The sequence below is a fragment of the Hyaloscypha bicolor genome (assembly GCF_002865645.1).
Source record: "Hyaloscypha bicolor E unplaced genomic scaffold K444scaffold_117, whole genome shotgun sequence".
Taxonomy (NCBI): Eukaryota; Fungi; Ascomycota; class Leotiomycetes; order Helotiales; family Hyaloscyphaceae; genus Hyaloscypha; species Hyaloscypha bicolor.
Genome location: NW_020194619.1, coordinates 2,217,174 through 2,234,052, shown reverse-complemented (window position 1 = coordinate 2,234,052; position 16,879 = coordinate 2,217,174). Strand labels below are relative to the sequence as shown.

The 16,879-nt window shown below is 50.5% G+C and overlaps 5 protein-coding genes across 5 annotated transcripts; 1 reads left to right on the top strand and 4 right to left on the bottom strand.

The window, feature by feature from the left end:
• Positions 1 to 647: 647 nt before the first annotated feature.
• On the top strand, positions 648 to 1,253 carry K444DRAFT_535310 (uncharacterized protein; the record flags this gene model as incomplete). Its single annotated transcript, XM_024875277.1, has 2 exons — positions 648 to 941; positions 1,008 to 1,253. Coding segments are annotated over 2 exons (540 nt in total), but the record flags the coding sequence as incomplete, so codon positions are not given.
• Positions 1,254 to 4,046: 2,793 nt separating this feature from the next.
• K444DRAFT_665714 (uncharacterized protein) lies at positions 4,047 to 6,191 on the bottom strand (the record flags this gene model as incomplete). The annotated part of the gene is made up of 3 exons (XM_024887103.1): positions 4,047 to 4,517; positions 4,567 to 5,158; positions 5,387 to 6,191. The coding sequence occupies 3 exons, from the start codon at positions 6,189 to 6,191 to the stop codon at positions 4,082 to 4,084; spliced, it is 1,833 nt and encodes a 610-aa protein (XP_024734246.1). The 3' UTR covers positions 4,047 to 4,081.
• A 2,916-nt stretch (positions 6,192 to 9,107) lies between these two features.
• On the bottom strand, positions 9,108 to 11,847 carry K444DRAFT_615800 (glycoside hydrolase family 67 protein). Its single transcript, XM_024880797.1, has one exon. The coding sequence runs from the start codon at positions 11,732 to 11,734 to the stop codon at positions 9,221 to 9,223; it is 2,514 nt and encodes an 837-aa protein (XP_024734245.1). The 5' UTR covers positions 11,735 to 11,847; the 3' UTR covers positions 9,108 to 9,220.
• A 298-nt stretch (positions 11,848 to 12,145) lies between these two features.
• On the bottom strand, positions 12,146 to 14,905 carry K444DRAFT_615799 (uncharacterized protein). Its single transcript, XM_024880796.1, has 3 exons — positions 14,583 to 14,905; positions 14,309 to 14,526; positions 12,146 to 14,252 (listed from the first exon to the last, which is right to left on the bottom strand). Exons 1-3 carry the CDS (start codon positions 14,774 to 14,776, stop codon positions 12,478 to 12,480), a joined length of 2,187 nt encoding a protein of 728 aa, XP_024734244.1. The 5' UTR covers positions 14,777 to 14,905; the 3' UTR covers positions 12,146 to 12,477.
• A 333-nt stretch (positions 14,906 to 15,238) lies between these two features.
• On the bottom strand, positions 15,239 to 16,620 carry K444DRAFT_615798 (NADH-ubiquinone oxidoreductase-like protein 24 kDa subunit). Its single transcript, XM_024880795.1, has 3 exons — positions 16,205 to 16,620; positions 15,847 to 16,137; positions 15,239 to 15,787 (listed from the first exon to the last, which is right to left on the bottom strand). Exons 1-3 carry the CDS (start codon positions 16,325 to 16,327, stop codon positions 15,332 to 15,334), a joined length of 870 nt encoding a protein of 289 aa, XP_024734243.1. The 5' UTR covers positions 16,328 to 16,620; the 3' UTR covers positions 15,239 to 15,331.
• Positions 16,621 to 16,879: the final 259 nt, after the last annotated feature.

Below are 16,879 nucleotides of genomic sequence, written 5' to 3'. Positions count from 1 at the left end.
TGGCAATGATGTGGCCCATCGAGGGTGATATTCCAGAAGAGCCCGTCGCTCGGTTCAACTATCTCGACGGCATCGCGAGATTGTACACTGCTCGCTTTCTATGCGATGGATCCTGCCTGGAGGAGGCCTTGTCCTCTTCGGGTCAAGCAAAGGCGCAGATCCCTTCACAACTCGAGGACTCGCTGTTTCGTGAGCCGGATGATGAAGGCTTCGGGGATAGGTACGTGTTTCTGCGGGTGTATGCTTGGCACAAAGACAAGAACCCGCAGAATGCCCGACGGCTTGTGGATGCGATCGAGTGGAAGTTTGATGTAGCCCCAGGATCTCGAACCCTTCAAGACATTGGACTGTTGGGACTGAGCAAGGCTGGGATCTACCGACAGACCAAGAATGCCGAGGACCTCGCAGGGGCAATCCAAAGCTGTCAAGACTTCCTCGGTGCATTGCAAGGCGACCTGGAGTCTGTCTCGGATCCACAGGATTTAGTTGAACAACGAGAGTTGTATCCACCAGTGTTGTCCTGTCTCTCTCAACTACTATACCACGAATTCCGCTCCTCGGGGAAGTACGGTTTGCTGGAACTCAGCATAAGCATGGGTAACGACGTTTTCATCGAAGTTCCCGACGCCGAGCGAGCTGATCTAGGAATGTCACTTGGATGGGCTTTCATCGCGTACTCATTCCATCACAAGATTTGGGATGTTCCCCGGTCAAAGCAGCGGGTACTCGACTGGAGCTTTCTCGATGAGAAGGACGGGCCCTCCACTGTTGCTGAGACCCCCACACTTCACCTTGACCCGGCGAATGCGCTATACGATGAATTTCCGCTCGCGCCGGACAATAGCCAGATACGGCTTTTGCAACTCAAGGCTGGAGTCGGTGACGATCCTATCACCTGCTTTTTGGAAGTTGTCGATCTCGAAGGCTGTCCTGAATACGATGTGAGTAATCTGCGCAAAACACCAGCCGTTTGTCTTGGACTTTCCAACTGATCAAATGCTTCCTAGGCACTCTCATATGTGTGGGGTGACCCTGGGGTGCCCGAATCTATCACACTACATGGCAAGCAACACGACGTTACCATAAACCTCTACGACGCTTTGAAGAGATTGAGGCAGCCAGACAAGCATCGACGCTTGTGGATTGATGCTCTGTGCATCAACCAAGGAGATACAAAGGAGAAAGAATGCCAGATAGGGCTAATGGATAAGATATATTCCAGAGCGAAGGAGGTTTGCATGTGGCTTGGAGAGCCCACTCGGACAAGGGTATTCTCCGATGGTCCAAGAGACATCCCTTGCCATGTGGCAGCTGCGGAAATGCTGGAGAAGGCATTCCCGAGTGTCTACCCCCAGATCAGGCCTCATCTGTCCATTCTCAAAGACGGGGAATTCGAGCTGATCAGCAGCGCCGACGCTCTGGAGCTCACGCCCATCCTGTACCGGCTGCCATTTTCGATGCGGCCCATCCCAAGCGCACCTGATGACTCTACATTGAGCGGTTCCGCACCAGCGCGGGACAACAGAAATTTCTCTAACGAGACTGCTGCTCTAGTGCGGGTCACAGCAAACATGAACTTGTGTATGGACTTCGAAGAGGTTTTCAAGAGAAATGCATGGCACCAGGACACAACAAAGGAAACACCGGCATACTTTAACTGGGGCAACGAGTCACAAATCCCTTGGTACCTCGAGTCAAAGCTGTCGGGGGTCGACTGGCCGATCTGCGGCGCGTTCCTGCTCGTCAACTTGCTAGCAATGGATGTCCACTTCCACGACATGCCCTTCTTTGGAACCAAGGGGTTTTCTTGCATGAGCGGCGCAACAGCCCAAGCTTGGAACAAGTCCTGCTACGCGCTCTACCAGATCTTAACTTCGAAATACTGGAGTCGCGCATGGATTCTCCAAGAAATCGTCCTGGCCCAGACCCCGAGGCTCTACTTCGGCAAGCACATCCTCCCATACCACCGACTCATCAGAGCCATGATGAACTTCGACCGCCACTACAAGACCTGCTGCAAGGACGTTGTTCCCGCGGGCCAGACTTCGGCATGTGAAACTCAGGACTGGTGGATGAAGCTGCACAATGCTTTTATGAGCTGCATCGAGAGTACAAGCGAGATGTGGTTCGAGAGAAAGGTAAAGGAGTCTCGAGGCGAGGATGCGAGCGTACAGGTTACGGATATCATGATGTCGAACTTCAAGAAGAGGGAAGCTACCGAGCCGCGAGACCTCGTGTTCAGCATGTTTGGCCTGATCAAGAATGATGGTCCTGATGCAATACCTGTGGACTACTCGATGCCGGTGGAGGAGGCATTTGCGCGAGTTACGGCTAAAGCCCTGGCAGAGAGCAAGCATTACCATACGTTCTTCTCATTGGCGGGATACGGTCGCTCTGACGAGCTAAAGTATAAACTTCCCTCATGGTGCATAGATATGACTGCACCACTGGAGTGGAGTGGCCCATTCACCGATATATCCCTCAGATTCGACGCCTTCCCTGATGTTTCAGCCGACGCCCAAATGGAAAAGGATTTCTGTCTCTCAATCACCTCAGCAAAAGTAGACATCGTCACTCGAGTATCCTCAGCCGGCCAATGCTGCGCCCACAGCGACTGGGATGACACAATCCACAACATCCACCAATGGCGAGAATGCGCCTCTCTCCCCAAAGACACCCGGAATATCACCCTCACCGATACCGAAGCAAACTTCTGGACCACGATCCTCGGCGGCTGTCTCCCCCCTTCCACCTCAACCCTACACACCTCCCCATCCTCGTACGAACGCATCACCAACTCGGATCTCGACCTCATCCCCCACTGGCAAGCCTGGCTCCACGACCCGAACCGCAACCCGGACCTCTCAATGTTTCAATCAGAGTACACCAACGCTGTCGACGTGCGTTGGCTTTCGAAAGCAGAGGAGTTTTCGTGGTTTAACCGGAGGTTACACTCTGCGATGATGAATAAACGGTTCTTTGTCACTGAGAAAGGGAGGTTTGGGGCTGGGGCGGGGAGCCAGGATCAGGAGCATTTTACGAGGGTGGAGGAGGGGGATGAGGTGCATTTGGTGGGAGGGTGTCGTGTGCCTGTAGTTTTGAGGCTGGTTGGGAGGGTTAAGGGCGAAGGGGCGAAGTATGGGAATGACCCTGCCGCGTTTTCTGCGGATTTGAAGACTTGTGTGCATGATGAGGGGTCAGTGTATCAGCTTGTTGGACCTTGCTATGTTGATGGAATTATGGATGGGGAGGCAACGAAGGAAGATGGGTTTTCCCCGAGAAGGATATGTCTTCGTTGAGTACGTAGAGAATCTAGTGAGGCGTGGACGCCACATGTAGCCCATGAAGCCTCGCCACACTCGCCAACCACGCTCCGTCAAATTGAGCGTGTCGCAAACGGCATTTCAGGAAGGCTCGGTGAATTACATCAGCGGGCAAAGGAAAGGCTTGAAAAGCTTGACTTGGCGAATCCGGCCGAGTCTCTACAGAGAGTTAACCTCTGTCGAGCGCGATAATTACTACTTTGGGCGGATAATCCTGGTTTGGGAATGCTACGCGAGCTGAATAGGGGGGTCTACGGGGGTTGGCAGGGGCACACTGATTTTGTATCTATTATCAGACCATCGCTTGTCGCATTCAGCCAAAATCTTTACATAGCTCACTAGAAGATAAAGCGCCCAAGGGGCCGCGCACCGAAGAATCATACGAGCGACCGGCATGGGGGAATCCACTGAGAACGATGAGACCGTCGATTATGGGGGGTTTGGAATAGCGTCCTGCAAAGGTCTCAAAGTACCAGTTTCACTTCGAACATTGCGAAATTAGTTACATGAATTGTATCAGTGCCTCGCGGAACATTGGGAACATTGTACATACAGTACGCTTGCCCGAATCCAATTGTCATGGAACATCGGGGCATTGCGAGGACTCGTTGATTGAAGGAAATTGTACCAGACTCTCACTGAATATTCGAAGCACTGCAAATACACGTTAATCAAAGCCAAATGTGCGAGAGTATTACGGAACATCCGGACCATTGCATATATCGTACATGGATCTTGATTTGCTATTCGCTATCTACTCAGTTCTTCTTGGCCTTCTTACCACCACGCTTCTTCTTCTTCTTCTTGTCACCTTCAGCCGAAGCTGAACCACCAACGTCACCAGCCTTGTCCTCATTGCCCGAACCAGTGCTAGCTACATTGGAGTTCTCCGAGCCCAAACCATCCAAGCAGCGAACTGCGAAACGGTAACCTTCAATGTCCACCTTCATTTGAGTCTGCGGCATACCCTTCTTCTTAAGATAGGATCGGATGTGTCCCTCCGCCTCATCGAGGAATGCCTTTGCAAGGGCCGCACTTCCGCCACAGATCGTGACCGCAACGGGTGTCCAATCGTGCTCCATAGTCGTCAAATCGCGGAGTGCTGCCTGGTGTTCCGCAAAATCGTCGTCATTCTTATTACCCGGACCCGCAACTCGAAGCTTGATCTCAAGCAAGACGTTGTGAAGTTGAATACTGGTGATCGGTTAGAAGTTAATCGGAGCAACGTGACGGAGGAACTTACGTGTCCGCATCCAAAACACCACCTTCGGCCTCGGAGAGTACATCAACTGTGTGTCCACTGCCACGAGCCAGGGCGTTCAGGGCGATGTCCTTCAGTTGCTGTGTCTCCCGGAGTTTGATATACTTCTCCGCAATGCCGGTCATTGCCTCAGTCATCCACTCATGCGTCGTCGTGTCACAGCCCTGGGGACAGTTCGTGGCCTTGTGACCCTTGAACAGGCCATTGTACTGGACCCTGTCATACTTGTACCATTGGAGAGCCTTCTTGATCGTGTCCTCATCAACGGTCAGGCTGCCGAAGGAGAATTCCATTGTGTTGGGGTTGTCTTGGTCATCGGAATCGTCATCGCTGTCCTCGGTGGCTGGGCGTTGTTCATTCGCACTCTCCATCTTCTTGCGAAGACCGGGAGCAATAGTGCCCTGATAAATCTCCTCATTCTCCTTGATGCCCTTGGCGAGAGTGCTCTTAAGGTGACGAACATCGGAGGTTTGCTCTTCGGGATAGTTCTTGTCGCTAAGTGCTTGGTTGGCCTCCTTGATGAATCGGTACGGCATTGAGCCCTTCGAGCCAAGGGATGAGTCGTGGACCAATACTTCGACGGCTGGGCCTGCTTGGGCTTGCTCGTTGGTGGCAGTAGCCTATCCCAAGAAATCGGAGTCAGCATACTTCTTTGAGGGGTTTCCAGGAGCAGAATGTTCCAAGAGCCATTGGGCATTGAGAGTAGAACGTCCCAAGAATTGTTGGACATTGTTTAAGTGGGACGGATGCTGCGAGAAGGTGGGACTTACCTTGGTATCAGTCTTGGTATTCTCATCATCACATTCCTTTATAACCTCAGAGATCAGAGTCAGGAAGGGATCCTCGGGATTCATAGCCGAGTTCTGCGCGCAAGGACTTTGGTACCAAACAAGCATGTCCGCAATCTGCTGGTTCTCCTCAGCGGTAACGGGGTCCAGGATGCGTGTACGTGCTCTGTTGAGTCTAGTGAGGCGGGCATCGCGCTGGGCGTGGGTTTCGTTAGCGGGGACAATGTGCAAGAGGTTGTTCTCTTGTTCATCCCATTCCTTGAGACAAGCCTCCAGTTCTCCTTCGGAAATATTTTGCTGTCGACATTGGTTGTAGTACATCGCGCGTCGGTTGCGAGAGGCGTTCAATTGGACGTGGTATTCATAGAGGCCGGCCCTACAGTACTCAGGGTTCTTGTACGTAGATTTACTGGCGGACTTCAACAGGAGACCAACGGCTGATTTCCATCCCAGGGTGCCCACCTCTTTCAGCTGCTTGTCCTCGTCCTCAAGGTACGTGAGGAGGGTGTTGTAATACTGAGACGGGCCGGCTCCCCATGAGCTGAGGAAAGTGGACTCATGCGCCACCGTAATGCGACCAGATTCCTCAAGAGCCTTGGTACGCTTCTCCATTTCCTCGGCGATTGCCTTGAAGGCATACCAAAGGTTGTAGTCGCCGGTTTTGCGTAGGTGGTTGTGGACGAAGGCCGGCTCGAGGTGGTATCCTTCCTTCTCGCATTTTTGGACGAGGATGTCGAAGAGGTGGTAAGGGATGGTTGGGACTTCAACGTTCTTCATCAACTCCTTTTGCACGTCCTTGGAATTACCAGTCGACGCCATTGTATCGAGAGAAGAATTGATCCGCGATATCGTCTCGAGGATTTGTGCTTGAGTGTCGCTATTAAACTTCTCGACAGCTTGTGCGTAAGTGGTGCTTTTCGACCTCTCCTTTGACTTGTCGCTCACGGATTGTCCCTGCTCTGAGATGAACTGTTAGCTGCATTGTTCCAGATGTACGTGGTTGGGCGAGGACACTGATGGCTGACGAGAGGAAAGAGTTGGTGTTGACGAAATGAGAAGAAGTGCAGGTGGTGGAGATGATAGGGACTAGAGAAAAAGAAAGAGAAGACCTCACCGCTTGAGAGCTGTTGTATTGGCTGAGCTCAAGCAAATGAGAATTGCGAAGTTGTGATAAACGGTCTGATGACCGAGGAGGGAAGATGGTATGAGAGGAAGAGGGGAAGATGTGGAACAGGGAAGGACGTGTAGAAGGGGAGGATCGCGTCGAGGAGACAACCACTAGACAAGCAATAGACCCATGGCATGGAGACCGGGCCCCAGATACCGCAGAGAGTGTGTGATATGATTCTCCGATGCCCAAGCATGTGATGTGGTGGTGTTGTGCCAGTGAAGGAGGGGCGAACCCACGACCGTGTCAGACAGACAGATCGAGGCAGCTTTCATCGCGTATATCCCACTGGGAGATCCGCTGAAAGGAGGAGATTCGTCTGGTGCTAGTGTGCAATTGGACGAAAATGATCTCGCGCCAACAGTGGATGAATTGTAGTACCTACTTCCTCCCTTTGTGATGTTGAGAGCTTTGGGAGGAAACAAGGTCAGAAAATTTTCCGAGGATATCAATATCGGACGAGAATGTGAACCCCGTGACCTGAGCCAGAGCCTTGTCCTAGCTCCAGACACTAGGAACATCTTCCTTCCTTTCCGCGAAGCGAAGTGAAGGCTGAAGATAAACAAGAGGTTGTGAATCCCAGGATGAGAAGGACAATAATATAGAGTGAAGGAAAGGGGGGAATACTCACGAGCCGGACCCAGCTCTTCCTCCATCTCAGAGGGAGGGGTCATTACTCCCCCCACCTCTTCCTCCGCAGAGGAATCGTGTACGATTTTCTTCTGTTGAGATGTTTAGTTAGCCAGTGTTTCTGATCAGACGAAAGGATAGTGGTGTGGCGCGACGAAAGGGGAGACAGGAAGGGGAAAGGGGTAAGAAGGATGGATGATATGTGTCTGCTGTCTTTCTGCTGAAGGAGACTGAATGGCAAGTGTCTTCTCTTTGACAACAGTGTGCAAGTGCAGCACAGAAAGATCTGTGATGACATTGCGACATTAGTACTTGCAGAACACGTCCACAAAGGACGTGTTTGCAGTGGTACGATTTGATTCCAAGGCAAGAAAGAGCTTGAAATCAAGATCCCAATGCTTTATTGATAAGAGGGAAGGTGTGGAAGGGTGGTGGAGGTGTCCAAGTGGATGTGCCAGGGCTAGCTGCCTCCTTGCCAGGGATGTAAACACCACCACAAGAGGCAACAGACCCTGGCTGCAAGCCTTGGAAGAGCTTGAAAACAAGATGCCAGTGCTCAAGTGTTAGGTGTAAAGGTGCAAGAGGGTGGTGCAAGAGTGCAGGGGCTGTGGGAAGGATGGTGCGTCTCCTTCCTCCTGAGGAGTCGCCAATACCAGGGTATCAATGACCCCTCCAGAGCCTGCAAGAGCTTGCTCATGATGAAAGAAGACGTTCAGATGAGTAGGAAGACACTGCAATGCAGTGGATACTTACAGTCATCTCTTCTCCGTGGTGGTGGTGGTGGTGGTGGTGGATTGGATGATAGTGGTTAAAGAGGAAGGAAGATCAGACTGAAAGGGTTGGGATAAATTATTTTGTGGGTTGTAGACATGTGACGCGACTCATCTCAAGTTGACCGCTCCCGTTTGGGTTAGCATCAAAGACTAGGGGTAGAGTTGGGGCGGTTTTCAGAATGGGTGCGGCTTGGGGAATGGGTGCACTGGCCGCAGCTGCGGACTGCGGCTGTGCGAGGTGGGTTCGAAAAGGAGTTTTGAGGAGGGACGAAAGGGAGTCTACATGACGCATTAGGAGGGATGAGAGCAATTGGGTATAGGGGGATATATGATATTATTTTAGTGAGCATATCTATGGGACGAGAAGGCTAAGGAGGAGAAGAAGATCAAGCAACGTCTCGAAGAGTGCTGCGAGCCTGAACAGCAGAAGCCTTCTATCTGGTTGTTTGGACGATAGCTATGAGCTGGGACTCGAGATTTATCGAAAGTCTTTACTGCAAACTACTTTAAGACGAGAGTCGATTTCACAAGTCTGTTTGAGCGTCTGGCAATACTGTCGTCCTTTGTTTATATGTGTTTCGTCCGAAAGGTCAGGGCGAGGACAGCTTTTCGTCCGTTTCTTATTAGCAGCTTAACAACACTTGAGAATTGACAACAACACCTGTTTTGTGGAGGTATGCCTTTGTGAATTCTGCAGTCTTGGAAGCAGGAGTCGAATGATTCTGTGCTGTATTGAAGGCTAAAGTCTTTTTCTATCTCTGTCCAGTGCCTTGGCTACAATTGATCTTGGAGCTGAAGAGCTTCGCAGTGCATAAAAACATAGCAATCATACGGTTTATAACTTTGTCACAACTTTCCAGTGGCAGGTTTCTCTTTTTAGAGGGTTCCTCATTGTGCATTACCTCCAGTCGTCGTTGCGACTACCCCTTTTTTACCCGAGATGCGGCCGCCTTGGCAGGGACGAGTGTCTTCTGAAGGATGCCAGGGGGAGGAGCCCTGGATCAGCCAAAAGATTACCTGCCCCAATATGTGATTGATTAGAGAAGAGCAATTACAGTTCATGTTTTCCTGTGCAATATAACATCGTTCTCTCTTAAATTATGTCTACAATTTCCCCAGCTTTAGTGGGGGTCGGCAGTTGAGTGAAGGCAAGCCACAACCTGCGCCACACAGTCACCCGGCCACTTCCAGCTTCCAATATTTATCACCTATATTCGCGAATCTATTTTAATCTCGAAAAATACTTTTCTCGCGCTTTCTCACTCCCGACGGAACTTTTAATCAATGACACCAGCTGGAAGCACAGCCACATAATCCAGTGGCGCTCTCTCCGTCCCATTCGGTGTTCCCACAATCTTCAGCATATCACCCTTCGCGATCTTGATTCCCTTGAAGGTAATCCGGCTCGCAGTATGCCCATCCAAATTGACAGATACCGCATGCCCAAGTGTATCCTCGTGATTCCCAATCCATTCTCCAACCGACTTGTCATTTAAGTATACCTGCCAATGCGCCCTGCCACCAATGACATCGAAGTAATTGACCGCCAAATCATACGTGCCCGAAGCAAACTCAAGCTTCATAGTCGCAATCCCAGCAGTAGTATTCGAGCTCGTAATAACCGCCGTGTAATTCGAAGCCGTTTCGAACGGCGTTACAGGAACAACCGTGTACCCATCCAACACCATACTCTCAACCTCAACCCTCCACGGATGATGTCCAACCCTTTTCGCCTCATCAGGTATCCCAGAAAGATTCCAGTAGAAATTGTTGATGGCGTCTCTCCAAGTGATGGAATGTCCTGCTTGGAAAGTCTGCCGATAAAGGACATGCTCGTATCTCTCGTCGTCGATCTTGCCTTTCAGCGATTCCCACATCTTAACGAAGGTCTGCTCTATCTCTGCACCGCTGTAATGCGCGTCGTAGAAATATTGGATGACTGTTTTACCGGAGTGGAGGACGTGGGTGTAATTAACGTGGTGGAACCACAAGAGGAGATTGTCGGGAGTGGTAGCGATGTTTTCGTACATGTTGGCGATTTCAGGAGGATAGGTGCCGGAGAAGCCAGTCCCATTCGCTACTGTGCGGTCCATGCCGATCGTCGTGTGATCAGCGCGAGTCCATTGACCCCAACCGTTGTCGTCTTGCGATTGAGGCTTGGGACCGAAATGATTCCCCGTAATATCTGTCAAGGTCTGGAGGCCAAGATTGCCGCTATATTGCTCGTAGGCTGGCCATGACTGCATGGACATTTTGGTTATGGTGTCCCTGACTTTTGGGTCAAGGCCGAAGGTGAGCCGGATCCAGTCTTGCAAAATGTCTTCAGGCTCGTCTGAGGGATCCCAGGCTAGGCGTCCGTAGGCATACAGATTCGACATCGCCATGTGGCTTCCGAGCCAAGTTGTGTTTGTCCCTGCATTCACGACAGCCGCTGATCCTCCAAGAGGCCGGTTGAAGCGCTCTCTGGAGATGATATCGCTGACCTTCGAGGCCTTCCTGTCGACGCGGAGATCAAAATCAAGGATCGTCTTCCAGAGCGGGGCTAGATAGACGAGATGACATTGCTGGCCAAGGTACTCTTGAGCAACTTGAAGCTCGACAGCAGTGCTGGTATTTCGCAGGTTGGCAAACAATGGAGAGACAGGTTCCCGAACTTGGAAATCGATGGGACCGTATTTTATTTGGACAACTACATTGTCTGCGAACTTTCCATCCAGCGGCTCAAAGAATTGCACAGCGGCGTTGGCGCGATCAGCTTTCCAGTCCGATTCATTGAGCTGATTGTACACGAACGCTCTGAACATGACCACTCCGCTGTATGGGTCAAGTATTTTGGCAAACATGTTGGCTCCTTCTGCAAGAGTCCGATTGTATGTCAAGGGACCCGGCTGACCTTCAGAATTGGCTTTGACCAGATATCCTGCAAAGTCGGGGATCCGTTTGTAAATCTGATCGGTGATATTGGTCCAGAAGGAAATAACACCCGAATCGAGGGGGTCGAATGTCGTGAGACCTCCGACGGCAGTGGGAGATGCAAAGTTGAGCGAGATTCCGACTTGAATACCGTACGGCCGGAAAACATCTGCAATTCTTCCCAGTCCTTGGATGTTTTGGGGACTCAGAAGAGTGGCGTTTGCGTTGACGTTATTGATAATAATCCCGTTTACACGGATGGATGCCAACAGGCGTCCATATTCGGAGACTCGGGTCAGGTCGTCGACGATGCCTCCATTCTTGAAGAAGAGAGAGGGACCACCGTAGCCACGTTCAATGCTACCGTCCATGTTGTCCCACTGATTGACCCATCGAATTGGTTGGTTCGGGTTGTTGACGGAGGAGATGCCAGAGAAATCTCCTTGAGCAAGCATGGAGAGGTACTCGAATGCGCCATACAGTGCTCCTCTCTCATTTTGACCCAGAATCTTGATGGTGTCGCCCTTGGTGTTGAGCCAGAACCCGTCCTCATCCAGATCAGGAGCATCATCGCCGTCTCCGTAGATTTTGGAATAATCATCGACAGTGCCAACAATCAAAGCTGAAGATGTTTTGTGTGTGTAGTTACTGATCTTGACCACCTGGCTGAAAATTCCCTGAAGTCCTTTTTGCAGTTCCAAGCCGGCAGTGTAAACGGAACTAGCTTTGGAAGTATTGAGAGCAATAATAGTGGAAGGAAGTGTTAAGTGATGACTGTTGACATTTTGGAGGGGAGCATAGCGTAACCAAGCATTAAGACCATTCTCTGCAGTAACTATGTTGAGAGAGGCAACAACCACAAGGAGAGCGCGAAACATCATGAGTCTACCATCATTACATCCCGATTTCAGGGCACATTTTGACGACTTATATGTTGTCAAACATGCTGTAGCCGCGAACGCGTGATGAATATAGTGTTGGTACCTTCGCGGGGTAGGTTGTTGATCTGGTTCTTTAGGCTAAAGCTAGAGATTTCCAGCACCCGCCACCTCAAGATCATTCACCCCACTTTTCTCACATGGAACACTTCAACGAAAGTAGACAACCACAACTTGACGTTGAAATAACCCTCAGCGTTGAGTATTGAGATCAGTGGGAGTGCAAAAGTAGTTCTCTACTCAGAACATAATGCAAAAAAGTCTGCAGTCATTGAAGTGAAGTCCAGAACCACTTGGCAATGGCCCCGCCTCCTGGCTAAACGCTGGAACGGAGCAGATCATAGTGGATCGGCGTGGTTGGGCGCGGGGTCAGGCTTGGTATTTTGTGGCGAGATTTTCCGTTCGTATTCTCAAATTCCACGAAACACAGGAGAGATCGAGTTGGCTTTCGTCCTCTGTTCCGCTCGCGAGTCCTCAAGTCTTCGTTCAGCTTGATCGTCTGTTGGGAATTTGAGGCTCCCCAGAGACGGTTTTTCTTTATAACAGACGAGCACACCCACTAAAGATTTGCCTCCATTACCTCAAGAACTTCGGATAATCCAGGACTAGGAAGTTCATCCGTGTAATGTTGTATGTACAGCTAATGCGCCATGTACTTCGAAAGATCTATTCCAGGAACATCGCTATCCGACATGCTGAAAACTGAATCTGTAGCTCCTAGTGGACCCCGTTGTAAAACCACTCTCTGTTGATGTGTCAAGATTGATAACTCCCACTTCTTTGTTCTCCGCAAGACGCTCACGAGCCTTTAACAACCGTCCTTGCTTGAAATCCTTGAATAAAAGCTGACAAAACCGTCCGATCTGGACGTCCAACTCTTCCTGGTGCTCTGACGCCAGCATGGCATCTCCCGATTTAGTGTTCAGCGGAGCCTCTGTTATCAAATCCCATGGCTGGACTCTTGGCCTGGATAAGGTGCTTTGCCAGCGATGGCAGCGTTGTTGGTGCTCCTCGAACCACTCCTCAGCTCTGGTCCGACGGTGATTTGTTTTAAAGTCTGGCATCACAAAACCACGTGAAGGGATACCCATCAGTTGGAACAGTTCTCCCGCTATCTCAAACTCTCCTCTTAGAGAATAGCAATTGGCCAGGTCCAGCGCGTGGAACAGGAGCTCGTCGCGAAATAGGAGCTCGTCGCGAAGCTGGCCCACGTCGTGAATCTTTTGCCCCGAGAAAACCACACCAAAACCAGAACTACGAGACCAGTCCTCAATGGTTTGGATGAGGGAGTGGAACTTTTGGTTAAGATCCTCCCTGAGAATGGAAGATGCTGCGTTGTGGATGCGCCGAAGTCGTTGTACCACACATAGAATACGGCTTGGAGCGGAGTCTAATCGGTTCTCAGCAGACAGTAGCAACTTGAAATAACCAGCCACAACTAATTGCAAGACTGCCTGCTCATGCTCTAGATAGCATTGCCTCTTCACAACACGTGAAAAGGGCAATATTCCTTCCAGTAGGTGCGTGAAGTCCGGATAAAGGACACCTCCGAGAAACCCCCAAGCGTTGATAATCACACGTTTGTAAAGGAGAACGGCGGCAGAGTGCTGTTGCTTTTCGATGCAATTCCTGGCGAGTGTCGCAATCCTTTTCATTTCCCAGTAAGACAAAGACCCCTCGGATAGCTCTTCTGGCTCTGAGGGAGATCCCTGAAGATATGTGAACAAGGATAACAATTGAGAGATAGTAAGATCAAGCCCGAATCCATCTTTGAAACATTCATCAATTGCCTCGCCCAGCGCGGAGAGGTTCGCCTCCTCAAGAGTAATTCCTGCTGGGTCCATATTGGGTGCCTCGTTAGCTGCAAGATACTTATCGCCAATGATCGGAGAGTCATCATCCCGTATCACAGATGCCACGAAACGTCCCTGGTTCTGGACATCGCCTTTCTCTTGAAGCCCAACAGGAACTGATAGTGGAGCGTTACTCGATAACCGATCGTGCTCCTCTCCCTGACCATGTTCGTTTGCAGCTGCGTTCTGATTCCCTGTGATGGATGACAGCGATGACTCAAGACCATCGGAGTTGAAGATATCGATAGCGGGAAATAATTCACCTGCAGAGGTAACAATTCGTGGAAGGCCTTGCGACCAAATGTATCCTTCTGCAACTTCGCTGCGACCGTCATCGATGGAGTTGGATGCAAAACCGCTCAGTCCAAGACTACCACCCTCATCCGTCGACAATAGCCGGGAGTCCATCTTTGTATCTTCGGCACTTGCGCCACTGATATGGTCAGCGCTTGAATGAGGAGATTTTAACCGAGTGGACAAGTCAGAAGTAGAAAAATCCAAGTCTTCGAAATTGTCATCCAGCTCTGCAATTTCATCCAACTCGATCGTAGAATCCATATTCATATCGAAGTGTGGGGTACAGTACGTCACAGGTCCTGGTGTCTCTATTAAGTAAGATAACATTAGCACTGATTTAACTGGCCTGGGAGGAGTGTCTTACGAGCACTAGGGGAGGCAGGCCCAGATTCCCTAATAATCTTCCTCCTTTTGAAGTTGTCAATCTTCTCAGCTGGCATCTGCAACCCGTTGTAAAAGACCGCAGTGTCTTTCCCTGCCCTCTTGCGATTGTCCACTTTAGCAACAACGATCTTCATTTCGTTCTCGCTCAAGTGCTTCTCGAAACTCCATTCCTTGAGCTTAGCCTTCCATTTTCGTGGACTGAGCAGTCGGATTAGATATTGGATCCAGTGTAAGAATATGGGGGTGAGGTTTACGATGCCTTGAAGTTGTGAGCTTGCTCGATCTTGAGCATCGTTTGCGGAAGCGTGTTTTTCTCCATCATATACACCGTCCATATTTCTTGCTTGAGCGACTCCCACTTCTGGTCATTGCGTGACAGAACAGCTCCCTTCTGAGGCTCTCGAAGGGGATCCATAGCTTCTTCTCGGCCTGGGATATCGAGGTCCATGATTGACGTCTGATCCTCCATGAGGCTTGCAAGATTGTGATCTTAGATTCTGTGTAAATAGACTTCAAAGCCCAGTGAAGAGGAATAGGGACGAGCGATGCAAGAACCGGCTCGAAGAGGGGAAAGAACCAGATTATATAATTGACAAGCTTTCGAGATTGTGTAACAAGGCTGCGGCTGGGGGGAAAGAGCACGAATGGGTGAAGCGAGCCCTGATTGGTTGACAAAGGTGCAAACCGATACCCTTGCTCATAACTACGCCACAAATGCGCCTAAAACCAAGCAGCCTCTCCCCGTCGGGGACGAAGGTGCAAAAGCAAGGGTATCAGTCAGAACAATCCAGCTCGAGTCAAAAATTTCCTCAGCCAACTCACCATCAAACATCGACTTCTGGGGCGTCTTGGAGGCCTTGCTCCGGTTTGAACCTGTCAGGCGACCAAATTGCTAGGCCAGAAGCTTCATGGACAAGGCTCGTTAGCACTTCAATGCAACAGTTCCAAGCCTAAATATCGGATCTTCCATAAACACAACATATGTACAATTATCTGCCCTTGTCTACAAATCCTTGCGGAAAACCTCTGTTGACCAGGGCTCACTCGTCAAATTTGTTAACCCAGCAATATTCTCGCATGTCTTCCTTCCACTCATCGGACCAGGGGACGGGATCTTCACGCCTCCCTTGTCATATATCCGCCCAGAATCCTTTCCAACATCCGCACCACTCTTGAAATTCTTATCCTCGCCGGTCAATGCACCCGTTCCTGGCTCTACCTCCTCGCCCGCATTCGCTTGCAGGGCCTTCAGTAACGTGACCATGCTTTCGGGTGTAAGGTCTTCGTAGTAATCATCATTGATTTGAACCATGGGTGCGTTGACGCAGGCGCCGAGGCATTCGACCTCGACGAAAGTGAAGAGTCCGTCCTTGGTGGTTTGTCCTGCCTTAATGCCGAGATGGTCTGAAATAGCCTTCACAATCGCGTCACTTCCGCAGCCGCCGAGCTGGCATGGGGTCTGGTAATTCCAGAGTCAGCAGCTGATAGAGAACAGTCCGAATGCCAGAGAATGCTTACTGTTGTGCAAGCCTGCAAGTGGTACTTCCCAACAGGATCTCGATTGTACATAGTATAGAAGGTGGCAACCTCATACACACGCATTGGCGGCATCTCCAGCAACCGTGCGACCTCATTCATCACGCTCAAGCTGCAGAATCCATGCTGTCGTTGCCCGAGATCCAGCAGGGGCATCACGGCTGCCTTTTTGTATTGAGGTGGATAGCGTTTCAGGATCTCATCGATGAGCTTGTTGTTCTGCTCTGTGAACTTGAAGGGAACGCTGGCGTTGTTCTGGGGGGTATCTCGATGCTAGAATCGAAGCTGTCAGTGGCTGCACGGCTGCTCTGGAGAAGCTTCGAGCTGAAGGGCGACGTACGACCTGCAGAGCATCGCTGGCAGCTCTCGGGCTCGCTCTGAAAGCCCGGCATTGCGATCGCGAAGCTATCCGTGCGGGCCGGAAGGCCGCCCTGAAGACATAGGGAGTGAGTTTCGATGCCATTGTCGCGGTCGAGAGGCGCAATGGCTGCTGTTCGAGGTTGCAGAGAGGTTGTCGTGATGATGATGCATTTGAAATGAAGAAGTGTGATTGGTGAGCCAATTCACTGACCACGTGACTAGTCCCTTACTTCAGTTTTAACGTCAGATACACATTTCTTCAGGAAACAACTCAAGTGAGTTTGAAGGGCTATCCACTTCCAAACCGACCGAAGGCTTGACAGCTCCATTATGTTGTCTTGTACTTCTCACCCGTGAAGTCTCCTTTCCCCAGCCAAGACTGACATAGCGCATTGCCCACAAAAGTTTGGGAAATTCAACTCGCGGTTTAAAGTCCCAATATTCGGGCCTATGCATCTGTCAGAAATCTGGCATCTGGGTACTGGTCTCATGAATGATCGTTAATCTCCTCTGTGACCTTTTGCGCTTAATGAAGCGCAGAAGTTGAACTCTCTGATGCCTTCACGCTTCTATCAGCCAAATGTTTTGTAAGAGCATACGCCATTGCTCGTCGTACACCTAAGCGAATACGTGACTACCCCTCACCAAAACCCAC